This window comes from Ammodytes marinus, assembly GCF_949987685.1.
Source record: "Ammodytes marinus genome assembly, chromosome: 2".
Lineage (NCBI taxonomy): Eukaryota > Metazoa > Chordata > Actinopteri > Uranoscopiformes > Ammodytidae > Ammodytes > Ammodytes marinus.
The window spans coordinates 5,056,155-5,079,620 of NC_137231.1; the positions used below are offsets into that span (position 1 = coordinate 5,056,155).

The 23,466-nt window shown below is 41.1% G+C and overlaps 1 protein-coding gene across 1 annotated transcript; it reads left to right on the forward strand.

The window, feature by feature from the left end:
• Positions 1–8,700: 8,700 nt before the first annotated feature.
• ncaph (non-SMC condensin I complex, subunit H) lies at positions 8,701–22,068 on the forward strand. Its single transcript, XM_080051769.1, has 18 exons — positions 8,701–8,809; positions 10,393–10,612; positions 11,351–11,441; positions 11,650–11,742; positions 12,553–12,670; positions 13,865–14,004; positions 14,747–14,936; positions 15,169–15,251; positions 15,846–16,039; positions 16,337–16,482; positions 16,728–16,834; positions 17,671–17,790; positions 19,008–19,115; positions 19,674–19,817; positions 20,385–20,495; positions 20,695–20,762; positions 21,080–21,155; positions 21,750–22,068. The coding sequence occupies exons 2-18, from the start codon at positions 10,398–10,400 to the stop codon at positions 21,807–21,809; spliced, it is 2,064 nt and encodes a 687-aa protein (XP_079907895.1). The 5' UTR covers positions 8,701–8,809; positions 10,393–10,397; the 3' UTR covers positions 21,810–22,068.
• Positions 22,069–23,466: the final 1,398 nt, after the last annotated feature.

The following is a 23,466-nucleotide window of genomic DNA, read 5'->3' on the forward strand; positions in this document are numbered from 1 at the left end:
CGGAACTAATTTCACCAAACAACGGTAAATTAAGTTAGTAATCAAACATCTCATTGTAACACTGACAATGACATACTGTATGTAGGCCTAGTGCCTAGTCTAATCAAGCGTCGTTGGAAAATAAGATCTGACAGGACATGTCTGTCTGGACCACCGGCCATGCAAAGCCCAACAACATAAATGATCTAACTACCATTAGTAACAAAAAAACAATAGCCTACAATAGCAACAAATAATAATAAAAGTGCAGATGGTGGCATAATACTCAGGTCTTGAAAGAATAATATAATGTAAACAATTGATGTTTCAGCGGGCGGGCAGAGAGAAGGCGCAGCGTTCCGTCAGGCGGCACGACATGCAGGCAGGGGCGGTCTTAACGATCTCGGAGCCCGTTTCAAGACCCTGTGTGGGGCCCCTCACTTTTTTTAACCCTTTTTTAATAAATAATGCTTGTGCATGCTCCCCACAAAAATAAAAAAAAGATTGTGTAAACCAGTTGGTTCATAGACAGATTATGAGATAATGGGCCCAGACTCTTTGTACCGTTTTAAAGTTAAATGCATCAACCTAGTGCACGTTGAGAGGATCATTTTAATCAAATCTTGAGCTGCAGAAGGAACATTATTTTTCTTAAACAGGCAGCACTCTTTACTCTGCAACTGTAAAAAACAGTTCAGGAGATTGGTCTGCAGACTCATGTTATATGATGGAGGGGCCCATTGCAACAGATACAGGGTGGAAAGCTACTTTTCATGAACAGTATAGAATCTACACATAGCAAGCTTATTCCTGTTTGTGTGTGGGGGGCCTTCGAGGCCCCTCATGAAGCCCCTTAGCCAGAGCTAATATTGCTTTTGTTTTGCACTTGCTTTTCTATTTTTCACCTATAGTTGAGGGGCCATGATGATTTATTTCCTTATATTTAGGCTATTCCTTGTTGGACCCTGTTATTGACATGAGTGACTGAGCTCTTTGACAATGCAACATTTAAAGTTACTATCAGTATTTCTGGCTTAGGGCCCCCCTGAGCCTTTGGGCCCCTGCATGCAATTTTCTTCTCAAAGTGCACCAGATTAATTAATTTTACTTTAAAAGGTTGCATTTTTTTCTTTTTAGTTAATCTGCTGGATGGTCTGGAGGCTTGTTAAAATCACCTCCCTTTAGTCCTCCGGGTTATCCACTGAGCAACATAATACAAAGAGTGATGTTCTTCTACTGGAATTTCAAGAATTTTCAGGCATTTGCACTTTTCACTCACTTCAGCCTCATATCGCCTTCATACACCGTGCTTTGCTCTTGATGCTTTTCATGGTGCTTGAAAGGGTTGCTGATTGCCCCTGAAGTGTGAAGACCAACTTGACGGACACATGATGTTTAACATTACCCCGAAAATGTCTGAGAGATCACTTCCCCAGAATGTACCAATGTGCAGCCATCTCATTTGTCTGACTTACATATATGATTACATAAAGGTCAGCTCCTCGCATTGGAAAATGTCTTTTCCACCATCACTGGAGAGATACAGTAAGTGAACAAAACTGACATGGCACCACCAGCTGTCAGGGGGGATGGAGAAGGTGGACATTTAAGTGTGTGTGTGAAGCAGTCAGCCTTACACAATCAATGGGGGAGTACATGATTGTAACAAACTGCACCTTCACAGTAACTGCCAAATGAGACATGCATGTAATTTTTTCCCTCCCATCATGCAACGCCAATCCTGCATTTAGCGTAGCGTAATTACCAACATCTCTCCAATTTAAAAACAGCCCATTCACACTGTATGACCTAGGAGGTAAAAGAGCCTTGCATTTTACATGATAACTAAGCATTGGGAACAACCAAACCATGTGGGATGACACATTACACATATACATTCTGGCCTATGACTACATTTGTGACAAAGATTCAAGATTCAAGATTCAAGATGATTTATTTTGTCATTGTACATGTTTCAGAACAACGATAATCTGTTTACAGTTATACCCCGCCAAGAGACATAGAGTGACAGTAACCAAACATGGGAGACAGCGGGGATACACTGAAGAGTCGTCTAGCGTGCGCTGCGCCCCTTAAAGTAGGAAAGGGTAAAGAGAACATCAGGGAAAGACAGGTTAAAAAAAATGCTACTCTCACACTCTGCAAAAGGTTCAACATACCGTCACATACTGACCATAACTGATGTTCAGGGTAAACATTTGACCACAAACAACACAACATATCCTCCTTGACTGACAAATTACATATTGCGGACTGTGCTGTTTGTTTACATCCCCAAGTAATTCAAAACATATTGTGATGGTAATTGCAAATGCGATGTGAACCTTTCCCGGCTGCAGACTGAACAAGACGAACACACTGAGCCAATTGGTCCTCATGTAAAATCAATTTAAAAGTAATTTGGATGCACAAACAAAATAACGTCATAAAATGTGATGTCTTTTTTTGATTGTCCCCTTATTGTATTTGTATCAGACAAAGCCATACTAGAGGAAATGGGTCCCCTGTGGTTCTGTTAAAATGGTAACAAAAACTAAAGAAAAACTGTGAGGTTTTTTTCATGCAACGAGTGGAGAGTCCTGGAATTAAAGACAAAAACTATATATCATTTTTACACTCTAATTTTTGTACAAAAAAATTGAGATATAACATGTTATGTAGAGCCGAAAATCATCTTTTGACGCTTGGATGTAGCTTCATATTTAGCATATAGTTTACAGAACTATGCCTTTAAGGGGATTCATATAACGATAGCCTATGTCATGACCTAGGATGTATGGTATATATGAATGTGCATGTGTTGATGAACAAAGACATAAAATGCATTTCAATGCTACGCTAGCTGTCAAATTTAGGCCCCATGTTGTTCACTTCTCACCCCATTTTAATCTTTTCCCCTCAGGCGACCAAGCTTGTGTAAAAGCAGGAACTTTTTCTGGTAAACACAGACATTCTCATGTCGCTGTAAAGGCATTCTGACTCTGCAGAGCGTGGCTGCAGGGCTCAATTCACACACACACACACACACACACACACACACACACACACACACACACACACACACACACACACACACCTGTTATCTTTAATATATTTCAGTCTCTTACACGTCTCTTGTTTGAGAATCGGTTTGCGTCGCTGACTATTATCCTTTAAAGGTGCATGTTAAATTTTTTTGAGGAATAATCTCATAACAGAATAAACAAACTTTCCTCACAGGAAAATGTAATCCCTGGAACACAGTTGGACGTTAGAAAGCCACCTGTTGGGGCACTCGTGGTGTAGTGGTTAGAGCGCCTGCCCATAGCGGCTCAGTCCTCTTCACAGCAGACACAGGCACGAATCCGGCACGTGGTCATTCTCTGCATGTCATTCCCCATTCTGCCCCATTTCACCTCTGTCTCCCCAAACTGTCTAATAAAGCATGAAAATGCCCACAAAATTATTATTATTATTGTATCATTGTTATTTACAGCAGCAGGGCCCACAGTTTTGTTTACAAACATATTTTGGTCTTTCATTTGGTTCCAGGTGCCTAAAAATATTTAGTTTTGATTCATGAATGTACTATCATTTTTTTAATACTAAAAATTTGAACATACTGTATTTTCTGTAAATTAACTGCAGGCTATGCAAATGTAAACAAATCCACCTTCCCTGAAACTGTGTAGTGCACCTTTAATGTATTTCAGAGGCAAAATAATTTGCTAAATAACCACAGTGGGGGTGGGGGGGGGGGGTTGGGGGACATGCTGGGTGATGGGCCCGTACAATTCAATGAATGCGTGTTTTAATAAGTGGATGGTGCAGTCCTTTAGTGATAGTGTTAAGTCTCATCTTTTAATTAAAGGGACTGCACTCCGGGGGTGCTTCATTCCTCAGGCACTAATCATGTAGGGAGAGATGAATAGCGTATAAAGGTCCTCAACAGTTTCCCGTGGCGCAAGGCTGCACAAGGCTGTTGTACTGCTTTCTCTCTCTCTCTCTCTCTCTCTCTCTCTCTCTCTCTCTCTCTCTCTCTCTTGCTTTCTTTCTATGCATCAATAGGTCCGAGACAGTGGCTATAGGGCTGCCTTTTTTATCTCCCCCCTTCCCCTCTGATGTGAAACTGTAGGTGCTTGATCACTGGCCTATCCCACACACACATGACAGCTGGATAGCTTCTACTCATCTTAGTCTGTTGCCTGGGAACTAAAACGTCCCTCTGTTTCACACTGACTGGTTTAAAGAAAGACATCCATATAGGAGATGTAATATACTTTTATTTAATTTCTTTTACGCTTGAGGCATTTTTATGTATCTCCTTTTTTCGAGTGACCAGCCTGATTCTGCACATTTATACTATTAAGCTCCTGCCATGAATACAGATGCTCATATCTGTAAAATGTGTTTACTGTCAAATACATCTGATTCAAATGACTATCACAAAAAAAATTATGATAAGGAGTTTTATGATGCATACACATAAGTGCCATCGATTCTAGATGAAAATCAACCAATCTGCTGACAGTCTAATTTTTTCTGTGTGATCTGTCGCGGGCTATAGTCCATAAAGCACAAACCCCAGGTTGGGGTTTTCTATATTTTTTTCCATATCTCTAATCAGTAGATCGAGCAATCAAATCAATATTTAGACTGCAACCACCTGCTTTCCTGATATGAGCCATCAGTATTCAAGGAAACACTTTGGAGTCATTCAGGTTGTCGTGATGGAAGTCACTGGGGGTCATTACAGAGTGTTCCCGATTTATCTTCAACTTCCCTTCGGCATACAGGGGGAAAAACATATTTGAAAGGACGTTATGAATTTGGTAGAAGTCACTCAATTTTTTATGTATTAAAGCTGCCACTCAAGTAAACACTGCACTAAATACTAATGTGGAAATATATTGCACATACTGAGGGTTTGCTCACACAGCTGCGGCCCTTTGTCTGCTCATGTGCATGTGTCAGTAGACATGAGTGTGAGTGTTTGTGTGTATGTCTCAAGTCAATGAATGTGTATCCATCACTGCAGGTCAGCCGACCTTTCCCCAGCTAATCCCAGGCCTCAGCTGTTTGAGTTGAAAAGGTGACTGAAAGTGTATGACACTGACACAATGGAGGTCTCCCACAGAGCCTGCAGCTTTCCTAGAGGCATCAAAGCCTTATACCAGGGGTGTCCAAACTACGGCAGTTGGTTCGCTTTTTATTGGCCCGCGGCCGATTTTAAAGATATAATGTAATATGGCCCTTTGAAAAACTAGTTAACCCACTAGTGGGTTAACTAATTTCTTAGTTAACCCACTAGTGCAGGGTTGTCAAAACTGATTGATTGGCCCGTGGCACATTTTAAAAATATAATGTAATATGGCCCTTTTAATTTTTAAATAATTTAAATGCACTCATTATATTACAGAGAAATATGTCCCAAAAAAGAAAAAGAGCACCAAGCCCATCCCAGAGGACCCTGCATAACATTTTATTTTAAATTAATATTATTATGGAAAATCCATGTGTCCTTCTCCAATAGCTTCTAATTCATCGGACACAGTGTCTCCATTTTTTTTCATACAAAATTCTTCAGCTTTAGCCTCTTAATTTCCCTCTCAATGTGCACCAGATTCATGCATTTCACTTTAAAAACTTTAAAAAATCTCCCGGGGGGGCATACCCCCGGACCCCCCTTGGAGGGGCGGGATCTCGGCTGGCTACTATTTTCACCCAGCTGGACATTGGACGCAAAAGCAGAAAACACTGGGTGTATCAATGGCATTTAACAAGAGGGGGAATGTATCTGTTTAATGTGCAAGTAAAGTGTTGCCGTGAAGAAGGATTACAATTTACGAAAACACTATGAAACTAAACATCAGAGCAGCTACATGTCCCGATAAATGTGTTAATTTTGCAAAGTGGCCCGGCCCTTCGTAGATTTTTCTGTATGTGGCCCTCAGTGAAAAAAGTTTGGACACCCCTGCCATTATGTTTTATAATGTGTTTTATGTATTCTAATCTTGCCCCTGTAAAGCACTTTGAGTGGCCTTGTGTCTGAATTGTGCTATATAAATAAACTTGCCTTGCCTTGCCTTGCCTTATACCTTCGACAACTGTAGATCAGTGGAATAGCCCTGAATCTAACAGCGTGAATATGGATTGTGCCGCCTGCATGTTGGCTTGCGTGCGTGTACAGGACAAATGCGGAATTCCACTTGTCAAAACACTGCTACAGAGCACTATATGGTGGAAATTCTATAGGGTATACCTTTAAGTGGCAGTGGCTTGTGTGTGGCAATAATTAGTGGAACATTTTGGTTTCACTTTCTCCTTTAGTGCATATAGTAGAATGTACAAACTGTAAACACCAGTTTTTTGGTTCCCTCTCAGATTTGCATAGGAAATATGAACCATGGATTATAGTATACTGTATGGGTGGTCACTGGTCATCATAACAGCTGAACGCTAACTAAAATGACCAGAAGATTTATTTAATCTGTAAAATGATCATATATTCTAAATTTTCATTAGATTTTTCATCATCTTTATTCTATTTGACACTCTTGCTGACCCCTGGTAAACGTCCAACACTCCGTTCTTGTGGGCCTGGCCTTACTGCTTCTGCCAAGCCTATTTTTAACAGCTCTGTCTAGGCGCTCACATCACTACTCTTGCTTTGTAATTCCATTAAAAGCATTGGACCGGCACAGCACATATATCTCATTCATTGACATGGACCAAAGCACATCCTCGCCTCTGCAAGGAAGACTTAAATTACCATCGCAATATAGAAAAAAGGCTCTCATTGCACTGCACATTGTTTGAGTATGTTAAGTTAAGTACCTCATTCACCTTGAGCCAACACAAGTCTGAGCTGATGAGAGTGTGTGTGTGTGTGTGTGTGTGTGTGTGTGTGTGTGTGTGTGTGTGTGTGTGTGTGTGTGTGTGGATCATCGTCATCATCAACTTTTACTCTTAGACTCGAAGTTCATTTAAAAGACATACAATACAAAAAAATAGACAACACACATAAATTAGAATAAAAACATTCCGACCACTTATAAAAGGCACTGGTAGCGTACTGCACTGTAGCTTGGGTTGGACAGCAGCATTGTAATTTCATTCTTTGAGTCATTGAGTGTGTGTGTGTGTGTGTGTGTGTGTGTGTGTGTGTGTGTGTGTGTGTGTGTGTGTGTGTGTGTGTGTGTGTGTGTGTGTGCTTGCTCAGAAGAAGGGTTCAGCAAAGATGAACAAGACTTATTCAAGGTTCACTGCTAAAAATCAAGCAGATACAAGCAGAGAGGGCAGAGAAAGATAAAATAATTTAATAATAGACAGTGAATAATTATTAAATGATAATTCAATAATCATGCAGTGCTGCATGTTTAATGTTTGTGTCTCTGTTTGTTCTCGTATGTATATGTGGTCTAAATATATAGTACATGCATGTGTCATTTCCATGTTGTTGCCACAACCATATATCACACTGAAATGCTTCTCTTTGGAGGCATTAGAGATTTCACAGCAGGGGCACACACCCGCATACGCACGCACGCACATGCACACACACACACACACACACACACACACACACACACACACACACACACACACACACACACAGAACAAGCTGCATAGTGAAAACCAGACCAGATATTACACAAGTCTTTCACGCGGATATTAATAGAGCATGCTTCTTTATTTATTTTTTTAATCACTATATCCCTCACTACTTTACATAGAGAGGCATTTTCTGTGCTGGGGCATGTCATGATGAATACACACACAGTATAGCTTCCACAAGTGTCACAGAAATCACATTTGGGTTTGTTCATAGTCACACACATAATTCCACTCCGTAGAACATTCATCAATGAAGTCAAAAGCCTGACATCAATCTCTTGTTCTGTGTTTCTATGGAGATGACCATTTGGCTCAAATGACTTGAAATCAAAAATAGAAAAGACTTGAGACTTAATCACATGAGTAAATAACATGTAAATATCATACAAAGTACTGCTCTATTAAAATAAATGCCATTCAAGAGGGATGATTGGCTGAGACACTGCTATGTAGTTTTTATCTTTGCAAAAGCATAGTAAAATAAAGCAATATCACTATTTTAGCAACATCATTGTTTACAATGATCCTATACGGTCTCTGCCTTGATTCTAACAGGGCTGACATGACCACATGCCAGAGCCAGCATAAGATGAGACAGCTTGAAGGCTGAAATCGAATACAAAGTCAGGAAGGTGGCAATAACAGTGCAGGGGGGTTGGGGACTTTGAGGGTTTTTTTTGTGGGAAATAATTTTTTTATTAATTACAAATAGGGGAAATGCAACAGAATACATTTACCCATGTCACACTAGTTCTGTTGTAACAAATAGGCTCCTGAAACTTGCCTGAATTGCATCTTTATTATTTACTGCCATCTAGTGAGCAGCTATTGTTTTTATCATCGTTGTCATCCCTTCCTCTCCATTCCATTTTCAACACATAGGCTATATAGGTCATCAATTCATAATCTATCCCATTTGCTCTAACAAATCTTATCTGTTCATTTTAATCTTTCTGTGTGATTTTTTTAGGTGGGTTTTAGGCGAGTCACCCTAGCTCTAGAGGAGCCACTTCATGAAAACCCTGGGGTGGTGGGCGTGATGTGACGTCATGACGTACATGGTATCACGTAAACCGTTCGGCGCAAAAAATTCAAAACGCTTAACAGGAAGAAAAGCTAAAAGCTTGCTCCCTTCCATGCTCCCTCCTTGTATGGCATATTACTAATTGTAGCGAGTTGCAAAAAAAAACTAATCGGATTTAAGAATTTGGTGGTAAGTAAAGTGAACCGGACATGTTGTGTTGTGTTTCTGTAACTAGGCTTGATAACAACGAGAACACGATCATTTTAGCTAATGTTAGCCGAAGCTAGCGTTGTTGTGCTAAATTGCATGTGAAGTTGGCGGAGGTATCACCTAATTGAGTTGGGTCAACGTTTGTCTTTTGCTTGTTCTGTGTGGTTTGAACGCTTGATCAGACAGGCCATTTAGCTTTGCAAATGTGCTGTGTTTTGCTTTCTCTAAAAGTATTTGAGCGTTAACTTCTATAACTTATTTGTAGGCTATCTAACTTCAAGGTAACTGGAGTCCCTTTGTTTTATACATGTCGTTCTTGCACTAAATGAGAAATAACGGGGTTAGGAACTTAAGAACTACTACTTAGGAACCACACAGCATCACTTTCTAAAATAATATTTGAGAATTTATTTTGCATTATCTGTGCCTGGGGAAACGGTTGGTCTATTGAGGCTAAAGTATGTCAAAGCGTGTTATTTATTATGGTGATAAGCCCCTTTCAGAGACCACAGAAACGACATTATTATGGATCATTGTTGGGCTACATGTATAGTATCTATGTATGTATGTAGGCCTATGTATGTATCTTAACTTAATGATAACTTTAAATGTTTAGTATAATAGTATATTTCTTTAGTTTTTTCATCTGGCACTCAAGGCTCTCATATGATACAGTATTATCTTGAAGTTTCCAATTGGGTCCTATAGTCCTTGTGTTTATATGTGGTACCCTACTGCATGCCAGCTCTCTAAGGATTGAAAGATGTCAAACTTAGCTTTTAAAATTCAACTGAACTATTAAGGAGCTGATAAACCTGCACAGTTTTCACATTTCTAAGACTGGTAGTTACCCATGTGTTATGCTGTGTTCAATACAACTATTGAAGTGGAGGATTTCCCAGCTGCAACCTCCCGATTCCCGACCCCAAAGTCGGGGTAGATGGATATGCTCCGAGTACTCCGACTTTAAACAGCATTCCAGTTGTCTGGAACGCTTTGGGGAAATTACAACCGGGAAATCCTCTACCTTTTGAGTTGTATGGAATGCAGCATCATTGCATTTGAAATCCCTTCCTTCCCATTTCATTCTATCATCTTAGCTTCCATGGCAAAGTATATCATAAACCTTCGCCAATGACGATCGTCAAAGTCAACACTATCACAGCAGCATGTTCCATTCTTTGAAACCTCACAATACAGTATGAGTAAAGTACAAATGCATTTAGTATGTGTTGCTACCTCTTTTTTTCTCACAATTATTTTTCTTAGCATTGAAGCATGATTCTAGCTATTTTTTTTTATTATTTTTTTTAAGATATTTTTTGGGCATTTTTATGCTTTATTGATAGTGCAGAGAGACAGAGGTGAAATGGGGCAGAGAGGGGAGTGACATGCAGAGAACGACCGCGGGTGGGAATCGAACCCGGGTCTGCTGCTGGGCCCGGCCCGGGAGGGGGACGCCTTACCAACTGAGCTAAAGGCGCCCCCTAGCTATTTTTTTCTTGAAGGTGAAACTTGGGCCGGTGTAGCCTCTGTAATTGTATGTTTGTCTGTCTCCCAAGCTAAGATGAGTGCAGCCTCCACACCCATCTCCGGGATGCGTCCAGGATGGGGCTCGTCCTCCCTGAAGAACAAGGCTTCTCCTGCGGCCTGCAGCACCCCCCTGCTGGCTGCCTTCCCCGGCAACGATGACGAGCAGGAGCGACGTCAGCGCCGCAGGTCAAGGGTTATCGACCTGAAGACTGCCACCGACTCCTCCATCAATGACTCTGCGTCTCATAGGTAAGATGCTGTGGCTAACCCTGCGTTTCGAATCGCATACTATTTCTTTTTTCTATTCTACATACTACATCCGACGATAAAAGGAATCTGATGCAGGCATACTATTGGGACATACTTTATTTCATCATAACATTGCGCCTTGATCTTGCCTCTTGCTTTTATATCATCCGTCGTATCCTCGTTTGGTTTCATATGGACGCTCCGTTGATGTGACGTCACTTCAGGTTCGCACTGGATAATGGGTCAGAATCAGCCAAATAGGATGCAGTTTTCAACACTAAAAATCTTGGCTGGATGAAGTAGCAGACATCCGGGTCTTTCTAACCATCCTAAATCTGGCCACACGGGACATACTAAATCTTTTTTCTACCATACTAAATAGTAGAAAGTATGCGATTTGGAACGCAGGGCATCTGTCGGGCTGGGCAGTTTCACCCCAAATCAATATCAGCATTAATTGAACATTTGACCTGGATTAGGATTAATGAACAATTAAAAAAAAAAAAAAAAATGGTTTGCCCTCCATAGTTCACTGACAAGGTTTGTGCTGTTAATATGTCCAACTAATATTTCCAACTCAAAATCAAAGCATGGCTTCAAAATGAAAAAGTCACATTTTAGTTTTGAAGGAGTGATCAAGTTCTCTAAAACAGTATAACAAAATAATCATGGCTTTTGGCAGCTATTACCTGTCTATCTAATGTGAGGGCTTAAAGATGATCCCATTTTTGTATGCAGTGCGACGGGAACTCCAGCCGCCGTGCCAAAGTTGTCTAACGCACAGATCTCAGAGCATTACTCCACCTGCATAAAACTCTCCACTGAGAATGTAAGTATATGTGAAATGTGTGCATGCATACATACATATAGGGTCTGGTATTAAGCTTTGAGTGTTTCAAGAAGGATGCATTTTTCAAGTTACTTTTTCCCCTGTGTTGAAGATGCATATATATATCTATTGCTTTTTAGATAAATAATGTTATGAGCTAAAGGGGAAAAATCAAAGAATAATGTTATCTTTCTCCCTTCTCTGGCAGAAAATCACTACCAAGAACGCCTTTGGTCTGCATCTGATTGATTATATGGCCGACATTCTCAAACAGAAGGATTCTGAGCTCACCAACTTCAAGGTTCGAGCGTTGATTATTATTATTATTTTCCACTGTCTTTAGACCTTTTGTTAATTTAAGAAGTTGAATAGAACTGATTTATACATTAGCTCTTCTAGCTATTTCCCTCTTTATTCTCCTAGTCATAAAAAAAACTTTTGTAGTCTTAAAGGCCTACTTCACCGGTGGGAATATGAAGGTGTGTTGAATTCTGAGATCCTATGTAGTATAAATGTGCAAAAAAAATTGAAATTGGTTCATCCTAGCCTGAGAAAAGGCAGATAGAGTATTTTATGGTCTCACTGTCTAACCCTACATTTCTCTTACTGTGACATCACAGTAAGCCTTTAAGTGTGTGAAAGATATGTTGTTGTTTTTTTTTCTTGACATTAGATGAGTGATGAAAATCCAGCTCACTTTACTTCACACAAACAGCCATGGTGATAAATAAATGACATGGGCAATTTCTAGTGCCCGCAGGTCCTGAAAGTTGTCTGTTATTAAAGGTCTTAAATCCAGGGAAGTAGAGCATCTGTGTCTGAAATGACGTTTAAAGATCATTAAAGAAAACCCTGATGCTGCCCTACTATGTTGTTTTGTCTGATGAGAAAATCGATCCGCTAATTCTGTTAAAGTCTACAATATCCTGAGTTAACCTTATGAAGACACACTGTCAGACGGACTGTTGTTGTTATTTATTTATTAAAAAAAGAAAGGGAAAAAAGAGTATGATCAGTGTAAACCAAGCTGACTTATCTATGAAATAGTCTTATTCAATACACAAGTAGTGTGTGTCAAATCAAATCTTTTTTCCTGTGTGTCCTCCTCTAGGTGGCTGCTGGCACTTTAGACGCCAGTACCAAGATCTACGCTGTGAGGGTGGATGCTGTCCATGCCGACGCCTACAGGGTGCTGGGTGGCCTGGGGGCAGAGACCAAACCTGGAGAGAGTGAGGACTGCATTTAGCAATTCTTTTTACTCTGCATTCAGTGCGTTTCCATGGGACAACTAGATGGGATTAACCCATTGATGACTATGGCAATCTAGGATGCATGTCCTTAATGCCTGAGGGTTTTCTGAAAAAATTGTACGAATTGTCAAGTCTACCAAAACCTTAATATCTAAGCCTGTGTAGCACATAGAAACATGAAATAAAATACATTTAAAAGTTAAGGTTCACAGGTTTTATTTAAACATGCTCCCTTAGCGCTTACAAACCAACACATTTTTCTAAAAATCGTCAAAATTAGATGGGGGAGAAAAAATAATGATAAATAATATAAAATATTTTAAAATAATGTGCTAAATTAGGTTTTATTCCTGCTTCCTTTTAGCATGAATAGTAGTGACTGAGTGTGCAGTGGAGGGATAATGATAGACAGACATAGGAAGGAGGAGATAGCTTTATTTTATTATTTAGTTCAGTTATCACTGGCACCATAAATACGACTTCCCAGTACAACTGGAACGCAGACTGACTCTGGCTGTCGGGAGCCGATCAGCTGGTCCAAACGGCTGTATACCACGGAGATGAAAACGAAACTGAAACTTTTCAAATTCTGAATTTGAATTGGAGCAGCAAAATATAGCCTAAATTCATAAATATTGTTAATAAATAGATGTTGTGTGATTTTCGTCAGCATAGTAGACCTTGATTCTGCGCACCAAACGCCACTAACTGTTCTGTAGTACACAGCCGGCGTATTTATTTTTATATTTATTTATTTTTTAAATTATTGACGTGATTTTCGGCAAACCACACAACTTTTGGGTGGTCACGTGGTCTTAAAAAATCAACAAAACCCACCTCAAGTGTATTTGAACCAATGACGGTGCATTTTATGCTGTGCACGCCATGAAAATCAGATAAAGTAACAATGCTGCGCTACGCAGCAGCCGGCAGGAGATACAATGTGGCGTCGCGCAGCAGCCGTCATCAATGGGTTAAGACATACAGTATACCGAACTTGCCACTCGAACGGACCGCGTCACTTGTCTGAGAATACATGGCCTTTCAAAGATTCGATAAAATGTAAACGCACTGAGTGTAACCTTCTGCTGTTATTTGAGCATTTTTTAAATTTGTTCTGCTTTTTTTTCTTCTTCTTCTCCCTCTCTCTCTCCTCCATTGCTGCCTATGCAGCCCAAGGTCCAGAGGAGGAGGAAGGGGCTGGTGGAAGTGAAGCGACCGCCAAGCAGCCGAGGAAGAAGAGGCCTCCCAAGAAGACCGTAGAACAGAACCTCAGCAACATCAACAGTGCAGACTCTGAGAGGAAGTGTGAGGTATGCTGTCCCCCAAGTTTCTCCTTTTGCGTTTAAAAAAAAACCTTCTGCATTTTGACAACAGTGTTTTGAACACGATCCGCATGCACACAGATCCGCAAAGAGGACTTGCATCCATTTAGTATGCATGTCAGGTCAGCAGTTGACGGTGAAACTTTGTAGTAAATAGTCCTTCAAATGCAATTTGGAGCCCACCGGGTAGTTCCTGAGTTTATTACCTCTGGTTCCATAGTTCCTGGAACCTTCCTGATCACAAACAACGGCCAAATGCCCATATTATGTCCCCTGCTGAACAAGATGAACAGTTTAAGTATTGACCAATCCCACATTTGATCTCCTGATACCTTCCCTCATTGGTTCATTGGCTGAGTCTTGGTGCAGACAAGAGACCACCGGTTAGAAGTGACTAACGTAAAGACATCACTGTAACAAAGATGTGATCTATATCTGCAGTTACAGCAAATCAATCAATCATTGATTTAAATGCCATAATCGACTTCCATTCACAGAAATGTCTCACGGATGAGGATTAAGATAAATGATTGGACATGGATCAAAAAAATTATAATTTGCCTGCTTATCCGTGATACCCGACTCATCCTGGTGCTTTGCTCATATAGACATGAACATAAAGGCAGGACTTTGTTCCCTGAAGTCTGTTTCAGGCCAAGTACTTTTGATCTAGGTTCCATTGTGGCTGTTAACATGGTACACTGTCACTTCAAACCATACACCCCTCCAGATTGACCCCATGTTTCATCGGATGGCGTGTTCTTTCGATGAGAGCAGCACGGCGGGCGTCTTCCTGTCAGTCCTCTTCAGTGAGAACAGTCGCTGTGAGCTGCTGTTCCCCTCCTACATGACCCTGCTGCAGTCCACACCCGACTACTCTCCCCCACCAGCACACGGAGTGTCCGCATCCCCATTCAAAGGTCAACACAATAATCAGCATGCTGGAATTTTAATTTTTATTTCATTCACAGTCTTTTTATCTGTTACGATACTCACCATGTTCAGATTAGACAGACGTACAGACGCCGGCATGAGGTTGCTGTCGAACACTGTCCACGGTCTTTGTCTTAACCGTTGTGCCACTGTGTATAATTTGAGCTGGTTCTCAATAGAAACATGCTAACCCATCTTTCTGTGCTGTGTTTGTGACAGGCGGACTGCAGCGTTCCCAAGAGAAGAGCTCCATCTGCCCCTCGCTGAAGGATTTCTCCTTCACCAGCTGGAACCCTGAGCAGGTCACAATACTTCACAATCAGTCAGAAGTGGTTATATGTTGTCTAGTGTCTTCTCCCAACGTAACCTCGTTTGTTATTTTCCGAATGGTTCAATGTTTATGGTTGTCTGGCGTAGCAGAAATTAAATGTGTTTAATGGTTATTAAAAAGCATTGAATTTAGTATTGTCAAAAACTGCTGTAAATTGAATGTACATAAGTCTTTGTAATATGTCATAGATATTTCATAAGCACTATATGGAGGTATTTTGGTTTCTACACAGAGGGCATTACCATTTATGATATCGGCTGCATTCAAATTCATTGAATTTCATCTTCAGTTCAAATCCTTCCAAATTTGCCTTTTTAAAAAAAAAGTGACAACCAGAGTTAAGTATGCATAGCCTACAAACCCTAGTGCCGGGTAAATAATCGCTTAGCACACGTAGGGCTCTAACACACCGAGCTAACCCTAAAGAACAAATGCCAACACATGTATCGCCCAGTATAATAAATTAAAATGTGCTCTTCAACGTGCTGCGAAGGCAACAATGACAAATCCAGGACACTCCTCTAGCATGTGTCTCATCTGTGTGACTGCTGATGTCCTGTTTCAGACCATGAACCAGCTCCTGGACAAGATGAAGCAGGGGGAGCACGTGTTTGACGTGAACGCTGAGCCCGAGCCCGAGTTTGAAGAAGACGACGCTCCAGACTTTGACGCAGACTATGAGGAGGGAGGCGGGGACATGGAGGAGAGATCCAAGGAGCACAAGGAGGGCTGTGAGGGCTCCGGCTCCAGCAGAGGAAGGTGAGGTCGTGGATTCACTTCTTTACACATTTCTCGACCCACAACTGCAGGGTCAGTGGTTCGATCCCCCGTCTCATGTCCAAGTGTCCCTGGGCAAGACACTGAACCCTTAATTGCTCCCGATAGTTAGCGTGCACCCTGCGTGGTAGCTGCTGCTATCGGTGCATGAATGTGTGCTCCAGTTGTAAGTCGCTTTGGATAAAAGAGTCTGCTGAATGACATGTAATGTAATGTACACAAAAGGATACACTTCATCTTAATGCCTATTTAAGCTTGCAAGTGTGTTGCTCGGTACAGGGATGTGATTCCAATCGGAGAGGGAGACATTGCCACCATGTGTCTGCAGCTGTCCTCTCAGCCCAGGGAGTATTCATACTTCAGCCCCAAAACCATGGCCACGTGGGCTGGACCCGGCTACTGGCAGTTCAAACCAAAGCACAAGTGTGAGTCAACGTTTGTAGTTCAAACATATTTGAATGGAGACACTGGTGGTGTCAGAGTAGAAGGTTAAAATAGCCTCAGCCACCTCCTGCATTTCCTCTTTCTGCAGTCTGTATGTTGAGAATGCCAGGCTGATGTAGATATGTGTGATATAATAGCCATCCCATTATATGTAATGCCAGGAATGTAATTGTACAGTATGCTGTCTTACACTGACAGCGTAATGTGCACCTTATATCTTCTATAGTGGACCATTTGCCTGACAAGGAGCCACGTAAAAGGAAGCCCAAGAAGTCCTTTGAAATAGACTTCAATGACGATGTCAACTTTGACACCTACTTCCGCACCACAAGAGTAAGAGCTGCTGCAGCTTTTATCAATCCTAACACAACATACTTTATCTTATATTAATGTTGCCTGATGTTTATTGCTATGATCCATGGGGGGGACGCCCTACCAACTGAGCTAAGGGCGCCCCTTTAATAACATTCTTCTTGATTGATGTTGATATTGACTGATTATGCGATTGCAGTTTAATGTTAGATTCCATTATGTGCACTGAAGCAAAACTGATAAGTGTGTATGTGTATGCTTACATTGTGACAGAAAGAGGACCTAGGGTTTGTACGCCTGACATCAGTCAGAGGTGGTCTGTCTCTCAACATGTTTCATATGTTCAACTGTGGAGGCATTAAGGCTATAACATGGCATATTTAGATGTAGTAGCCATAGCAACACCACATTCAGCACAATTATCTTTGATGGCGCTTGTGTCACAGTTACCAGCTCTGGGACTCTATTATATCTCAGCCGTTCCATGAACTATTTCCAAAACCAGAGGTTGGTTTACCTATCGAACAATTCTATGTTTTTCCAGATGATCTGTCTTGTATGTGTCACAAAAGCTCCATTTTCTGATCAGAGCACAGGCTCTCGGGTGATAGCTTGGCACATTCCTTCACAATGCATATGAGACAAATACGTTGTTTGATCTAATCATCAAATTCAGTACAATACGACACAGAATCTGCGAATAAAAATGTCAGCTACAGAATGACATCCCTGTCCATTGAGACACTGGCCAAATGTCTAAATGCAGTCAAAATGAAGAGCTTGTGAGTAACATTTATTTATTTATTTATTTATTTTCATCTCAACTGAATCTAACATTGTCTGTTTTCATTGCACAGGCTGCCACTACCAACAGCAAGTCAGCCCTCAGTGCCAGCAATAAGAAAACGACTCTACCAGCAGACTTCCAGTTTCCCCCAGAGACGCTCTCCCAGCTCAATCTCAAACCCTCCAGCTCGGTGAGTGACAGAGTTTGACAGTAGAGATGCACAGGCACACACACACAGACGTTTAGTTTGTCCATTCCTTTTGCAGCGCAGCAGAGAGGTAGAGTTTGTCTTTGGGTCATTGAATGTAAATGAGACACTGCTTCTCTTAGCCCTGTATTGGACTGCAGCTCTGCTATGAATGCACACTTAGGGGTGTACACGTGTAACCGTTTAGTAAATCATGACCGTTTAGGAAAAATCAATAAACGAATTTCAAATTTTAAATGTTCTTTTTTTCAAAATGTTTAATATGTTCTGGAGACACGCATTTATTGATTTTACATCACTAATAAACTAATTGGGGATGATAAAAGCTAGTCTGCCGAAGCGGTCTGTCCCTCGGCGAGTGTGTGTGTGTGTGTGTGTGTGTGTGTGTGTATCAGCGCACACACACACACGGGGAGTCGCCGTGCTGGGGCTCGACTCACAGCCACGGAAGAGTGATGAAAGATAATCTAAAGATTAAAGTTACCCGGTTGACATGAACTACACTCGTACGTAGCCCGAACTTTAAAACACCTGTTCAACCTGCATAAACGTGGACATGTAGAAATGTGCGATAGGCTATATTAATCAGGGAATTAATGAAGGGCGATAATGACGGCGCACATGACAGGCGAACGTGTGTGTGTGTGTGTGTGTGTGTGCGTGCCATGGACCTATTATAAGAGGTGTGTAAACGAGCGTAGTTCATGTCAACTGTGTGTTTACAGGCGAACAAACGCGCGCACGTGTGTGTGGGTGTGTGTGTGCGCGCGCCTACAAGACGGCGGGTGCACGAGGACAATGATGTCACGGTTAACCGTGTACACGAAAATAATTCCGTCGTGTACACGGTTAGACATTTTTGTAAACGTTCACACCCCTAGTGCTGATTGATTATTTAAAAGTAACACGTGGATCTTTGGGGTCATATTCCAATATGTGAGATCCTTCATATGAGTCACATGTTGATGGAAGTATGACATGATATTTATTAATACAGTCAACACAAACATAAGGAATATGTACTGAAGCAATCACCAGTGCGGCAACGTCATCTAAAAAAAATAATATTAAAATAGGATTTTCACCTATTTGTGACATTTTGTCAGCCACCATACAATGTAGCCATTAGAGTGTCTGTGACCGATAAAACCTGATTTGTGTTGTACTGAGAATAATGTATTTGGTTGATGTGCCTGTAGTTGAGTAAAGAAGGCCAGCAGAGGCTGTCTGGAGAGCTGGGAGAAGGCATCGGAGACTACGACTACAACAACGCCAACGACACAGCCAACTTCTGTCCAGGACTCCAGGTGTGAACTCTATCAATGTCTTTTGGAATGGCTTTCATTTGCTTTTCTTAAAGCTATAGTGCGTAACTTCTGTTGCCCCCCCCCCCCTCCCCCATGAGAAATTCTCTGGGTGATTACAACGCTGTCGGTGCATCTACATAAGAGCCTTTGGTGATCGCGAATGGATTTCATATGTAACTGTAGGCTTACGTCCAGGTTTCCGAGCAGAAGAATCAACAACTGAAACATTTCTGAGGCGCATTTCTTGGGGATATTTCTGAGCTCCTGCAACCAGTGTCGGAGGGAGACGCCAGTTTGTAAACGCTGCCATACCGAGAAATGCATAGTTTTTTGTGGAGCTAACAGGCTTAAACAACATCGTGTTACCTCCTTTTGGAGATGGCTTGAATGTAACCGTCATTCGTTTATATAAAAAAGTTACGCACTATAGCCTTAATTTGATTCTTGTTCACCTCTATCTGCTTTAACTAGGCAATGACCACAAGGACTTCTCCTCAAACTATTGATCACATGTATCATAAAAATGACATGAACGTCTTTATCCATCTTGCTGGTCAGGGTGGCGACAGTGACGACGATGTGGAAGGCTTTGCTGGTTCAGACGAAACCCAGCCTTCAGGTGACAGCATAGCTCCACTCTACCAAGACCAAGCCGCAGTCTCCACCTACGGGGAGGATGACCTGGTGCCAGAGCCACACAGGGTGAGTAACAGCAGCTGCTAGGTCAGGTCCTGGCTTTAAGGACACACTCACACACTTGGCCCAGTTGATCTGTGCCGTGCTCCTCCTCACTGCCCTAAGCCAATATGTCACCACGTCTATATACACGCAGGTTTTGGAGTGTATTTGTGTCCAATTGTTTTTTTAAAAAGGTATTATATAAAGTTTATGTTATAATGTTAGCATCCGTACCGTGCCCGAAGCACACCTTCTTTAACTGTGCTAGAACCAGGAAATGTGCCCTGCTTGAGCGTGGCACGGAGCACTCACACAGATTAAACAAACTGGACTTTAGCCATCAATTGTGCTTGGGCACAATGTGAACGCCTAGTTTGAGTGCACCCTTAGACAGAGCATCACTCTGCTCAAAAGCTTTTGTGTTCATGTTTTTGTAACCCATGAGGAAACTTTGCCCAATAGTAACTGCAACTGCTTTTTGATCTAAGATAATTCATCCTACTATGCAAGATTCCATTTCCTGACAAGAGCTACAGTCATCATTCCTCAATGTAAAATTGTAACAATGAACATTATCCCTTGTTTGTGAAGGTCAACAAGATTGAGATCAACTATGCTAAGACGGCAAAGAAAATGGACATGAAGAGACTGAAGAACAGCATGTGGAGTCTTCTGACTGAAAGCCCAGGAAAGCCCACAGAGGTACAAGTGACTGAACAGCCATGTATTCCCTTTGTTTGTCTGAAGGTGTATAAGATGGTAAATTCAACAGTTTTAGGTCTACAAACACTCAAACCTGTAGGGTAGAGTTCACAAGTAGCCAGTGGGAGACTCAGCTGTGTCTATGTGCGCTTCTGTTTGTACATGTGTTACATGAGTTGTGCTTTAATGTTCCCTATAGGAGGCGGAGAAAGCAGAGGTGTGCGGGGAGAAAGTGTTCAGTCAGACGACACAGGCGCTGCTTCAAAGGTACCAGCAGACCTCCTACCTATGCCTGCCATGGCAGAGGCCTAATGAGGAATAATAATGACTGAATGGCACACACCAAAAGAGCATTGCATTGCAAATATACAGCACATATCTGCACAAGTTGTGTTTTACCTATTCTGGCTGTTGGAATTTGGGTTCTTCTCAAATCCCATGAAGATCTTTGAACCAAAAAACTTGAAGTGAACCTCCAGAACTTAAATACTACTTCCTGCACTACATTTGAACAGCTTGATTTTTGGAATATACCATTTATTGTGTCTTTCTCTCTTTTGCTGCCTGTCTGTGTGCTGGTCCAGTTTGCCAAACACGATGGCTCAGAACCTGTCGGTGCCTCTGGCGTTTGTCGCTCTGCTTCATCTTGCCAACGAAAAGGTGCGTTTGGTTCATTTTGTAAATATGTATGTGTAACTAAATCTGCCAATTGACCGGTTGTTGGGTGGGGGGAGTGTTATGTGCCACAATATCTTGTGACTGGTAGCAGTAACTTCTCCTTTCATTTTGCATACCTTAGCAGCTACCAGTTGTTGCTTCATATGTAGCCCACAGACACAAGAGTAGTATTCATTTAATATTCTCATCTAACTCAACTAAAAAGCCAATAAGTAAATTTAGCAAAAATGGCTTGCTATTCCTGTGTTAAACATCCAACTTGATATGAAAATTGAAGTCCAGGTAACAAATTGTTTTTTTTATCATTAGTCCCATTTAATTAAATTCAGTGATAATAACACACTTTTAGTGCTCTCATATGAATATGAGTATGATTAATCCATTACTTTCATATATTCTGCTGCATATGAAGTAATAAGGGATTTGTAAAGCAGAAATTGTGTACGAATCCTTAAATGTTTGACCTCGTCTTACAAGAGTAACTGGAAATGTTCTCAGTAAAGATTGAGGGAAATGTAAAGTGTTCAGTTCTATTTATCATGGTGTGTAATGTGGAATATGTTTTGCTTTTTACAGAATTTAGAGCTGGTGAGGGTTGATGACATGTCGGATATCGTCATCAGACAAGGCCACTGAGGAGAAATGCATTCTGGGATGTTGTATTGAGAATCTCTGCTGTTCTTTTTTTGCTATCCTCTTCTTATTCACCTCTTTACGTTGTATTATATCTGATGTTTCTCTGTGACGCTCTTCATTTTTAGCATTTGTTTTTTTTAGCAATTTTTTTTAATTTTAATTTTTTAAGCAAAGGCAATTTGTAATCAGGAAGTGTTCAAAGGTTTTATCTCTTATTCCTTGTGGCCTTTACCTTTTATCCTGTGCTATTGACGCTTATCCTGTGTGTAGATATTTTAACTTTTCAGCACAGAAAATGTATATTGTCAAAAGAAATAAAGGCCTCTTTTTTTCTAAAACACGTGGAGGTAAATTACAGTAAATAGTATAAAATAGTAAGCCTCTTGTTTGGATATAATTTTTAGCCACTGTCTTTTAATTTTTAATTTTTTAATTTATTTTATTGCTCATTACTATACAAACCAACACAGCGGTTTATCATTCAAGCCATGGAAACAGTTTACCTTACAAATCAAAAACCATAAATACAATACATTTTATACATTTAAACAGGCCAATGCTGAAACCAAATAAGCCTATTTTGCCTTTACATACAATATGTCTTCAGGGTAGCCTGGCGCTACCAGACCATCGTACTTCATTTCATTTGTACAGAAGGTCTGGAAGTGCTGTAATTGGCAAACGTTCACTCACTTGGAGGCGGGTGTCTGTTGAAGTTTAAAACTATTGGATCTGCTCAGTGCCACTCTGGATTAGCCAACCAATCGCATAACGTTTGGTCGTGAGCCGGCTTTTGACGGTGCGTTCAGGGAACTCGGAAATTTCCGACTTCACTACATATTGTAGTCTATGGATCTACCGGTACCTGGCAACGGTAACTTGCTAGAGCCTAACGTTTAGTTATTTGGACAAGAAAGGTTGTAGGCGTCCATACTTTCGCGAGCAGATGCACTGGAACACAGACAGGTCGGAACTCGGAACTACCAAGTCGGAAATATCCGAGTTCCGAGCGTAAAGGAACGCAGCATTCAACTGAAACTGGAGCGCGACTTCGACGTCATCGTTCTCAGCCACTTCCTCTGTTCGCTGATTGGATACTCAGAAATCTGTTCGGAAAAATCTCACTAATACGCCCCATCACCAGACTGACTACTGAAGGGAAAATGAAATTTGGGCGGAAGTAGGTAGGCGGGCGGAGCCAGGCTATCTTCAGGGAGGGATTATGTGCTCAAATATAAACTGTACACAGTGAGACATTGTGTGTGTGTAATCCTGCAGGCCCCAAACACACAACAATGAAACCATTTGCTCAAACACTAGTCATGATGAGTACAAATACGGCTGAGAAAGCAGATGAATAGTATATCTTTTTCTGCTCTGTAGGAAGTTTTGTGAGTTTACCACCTTATTGGATATTTTTATTTGCTGTTAACGCTATGGAAAAACACATGGAACCAACAAAGATGCTTTAATCAAAGATGAGAGGGCAAATGTCTGCACCATTTCTAAGAAGTTATTCACGTTCCAAATCACATACTGTTTCGTATCACTACACTACATACTAAAGTACTGAAGAGTTTTAGGGACACAGGGGAGACAAAATCAGATGAGGAAGATTTTTTTTCTCCATTATGTCAAGAAATGGCACAGCATTTAG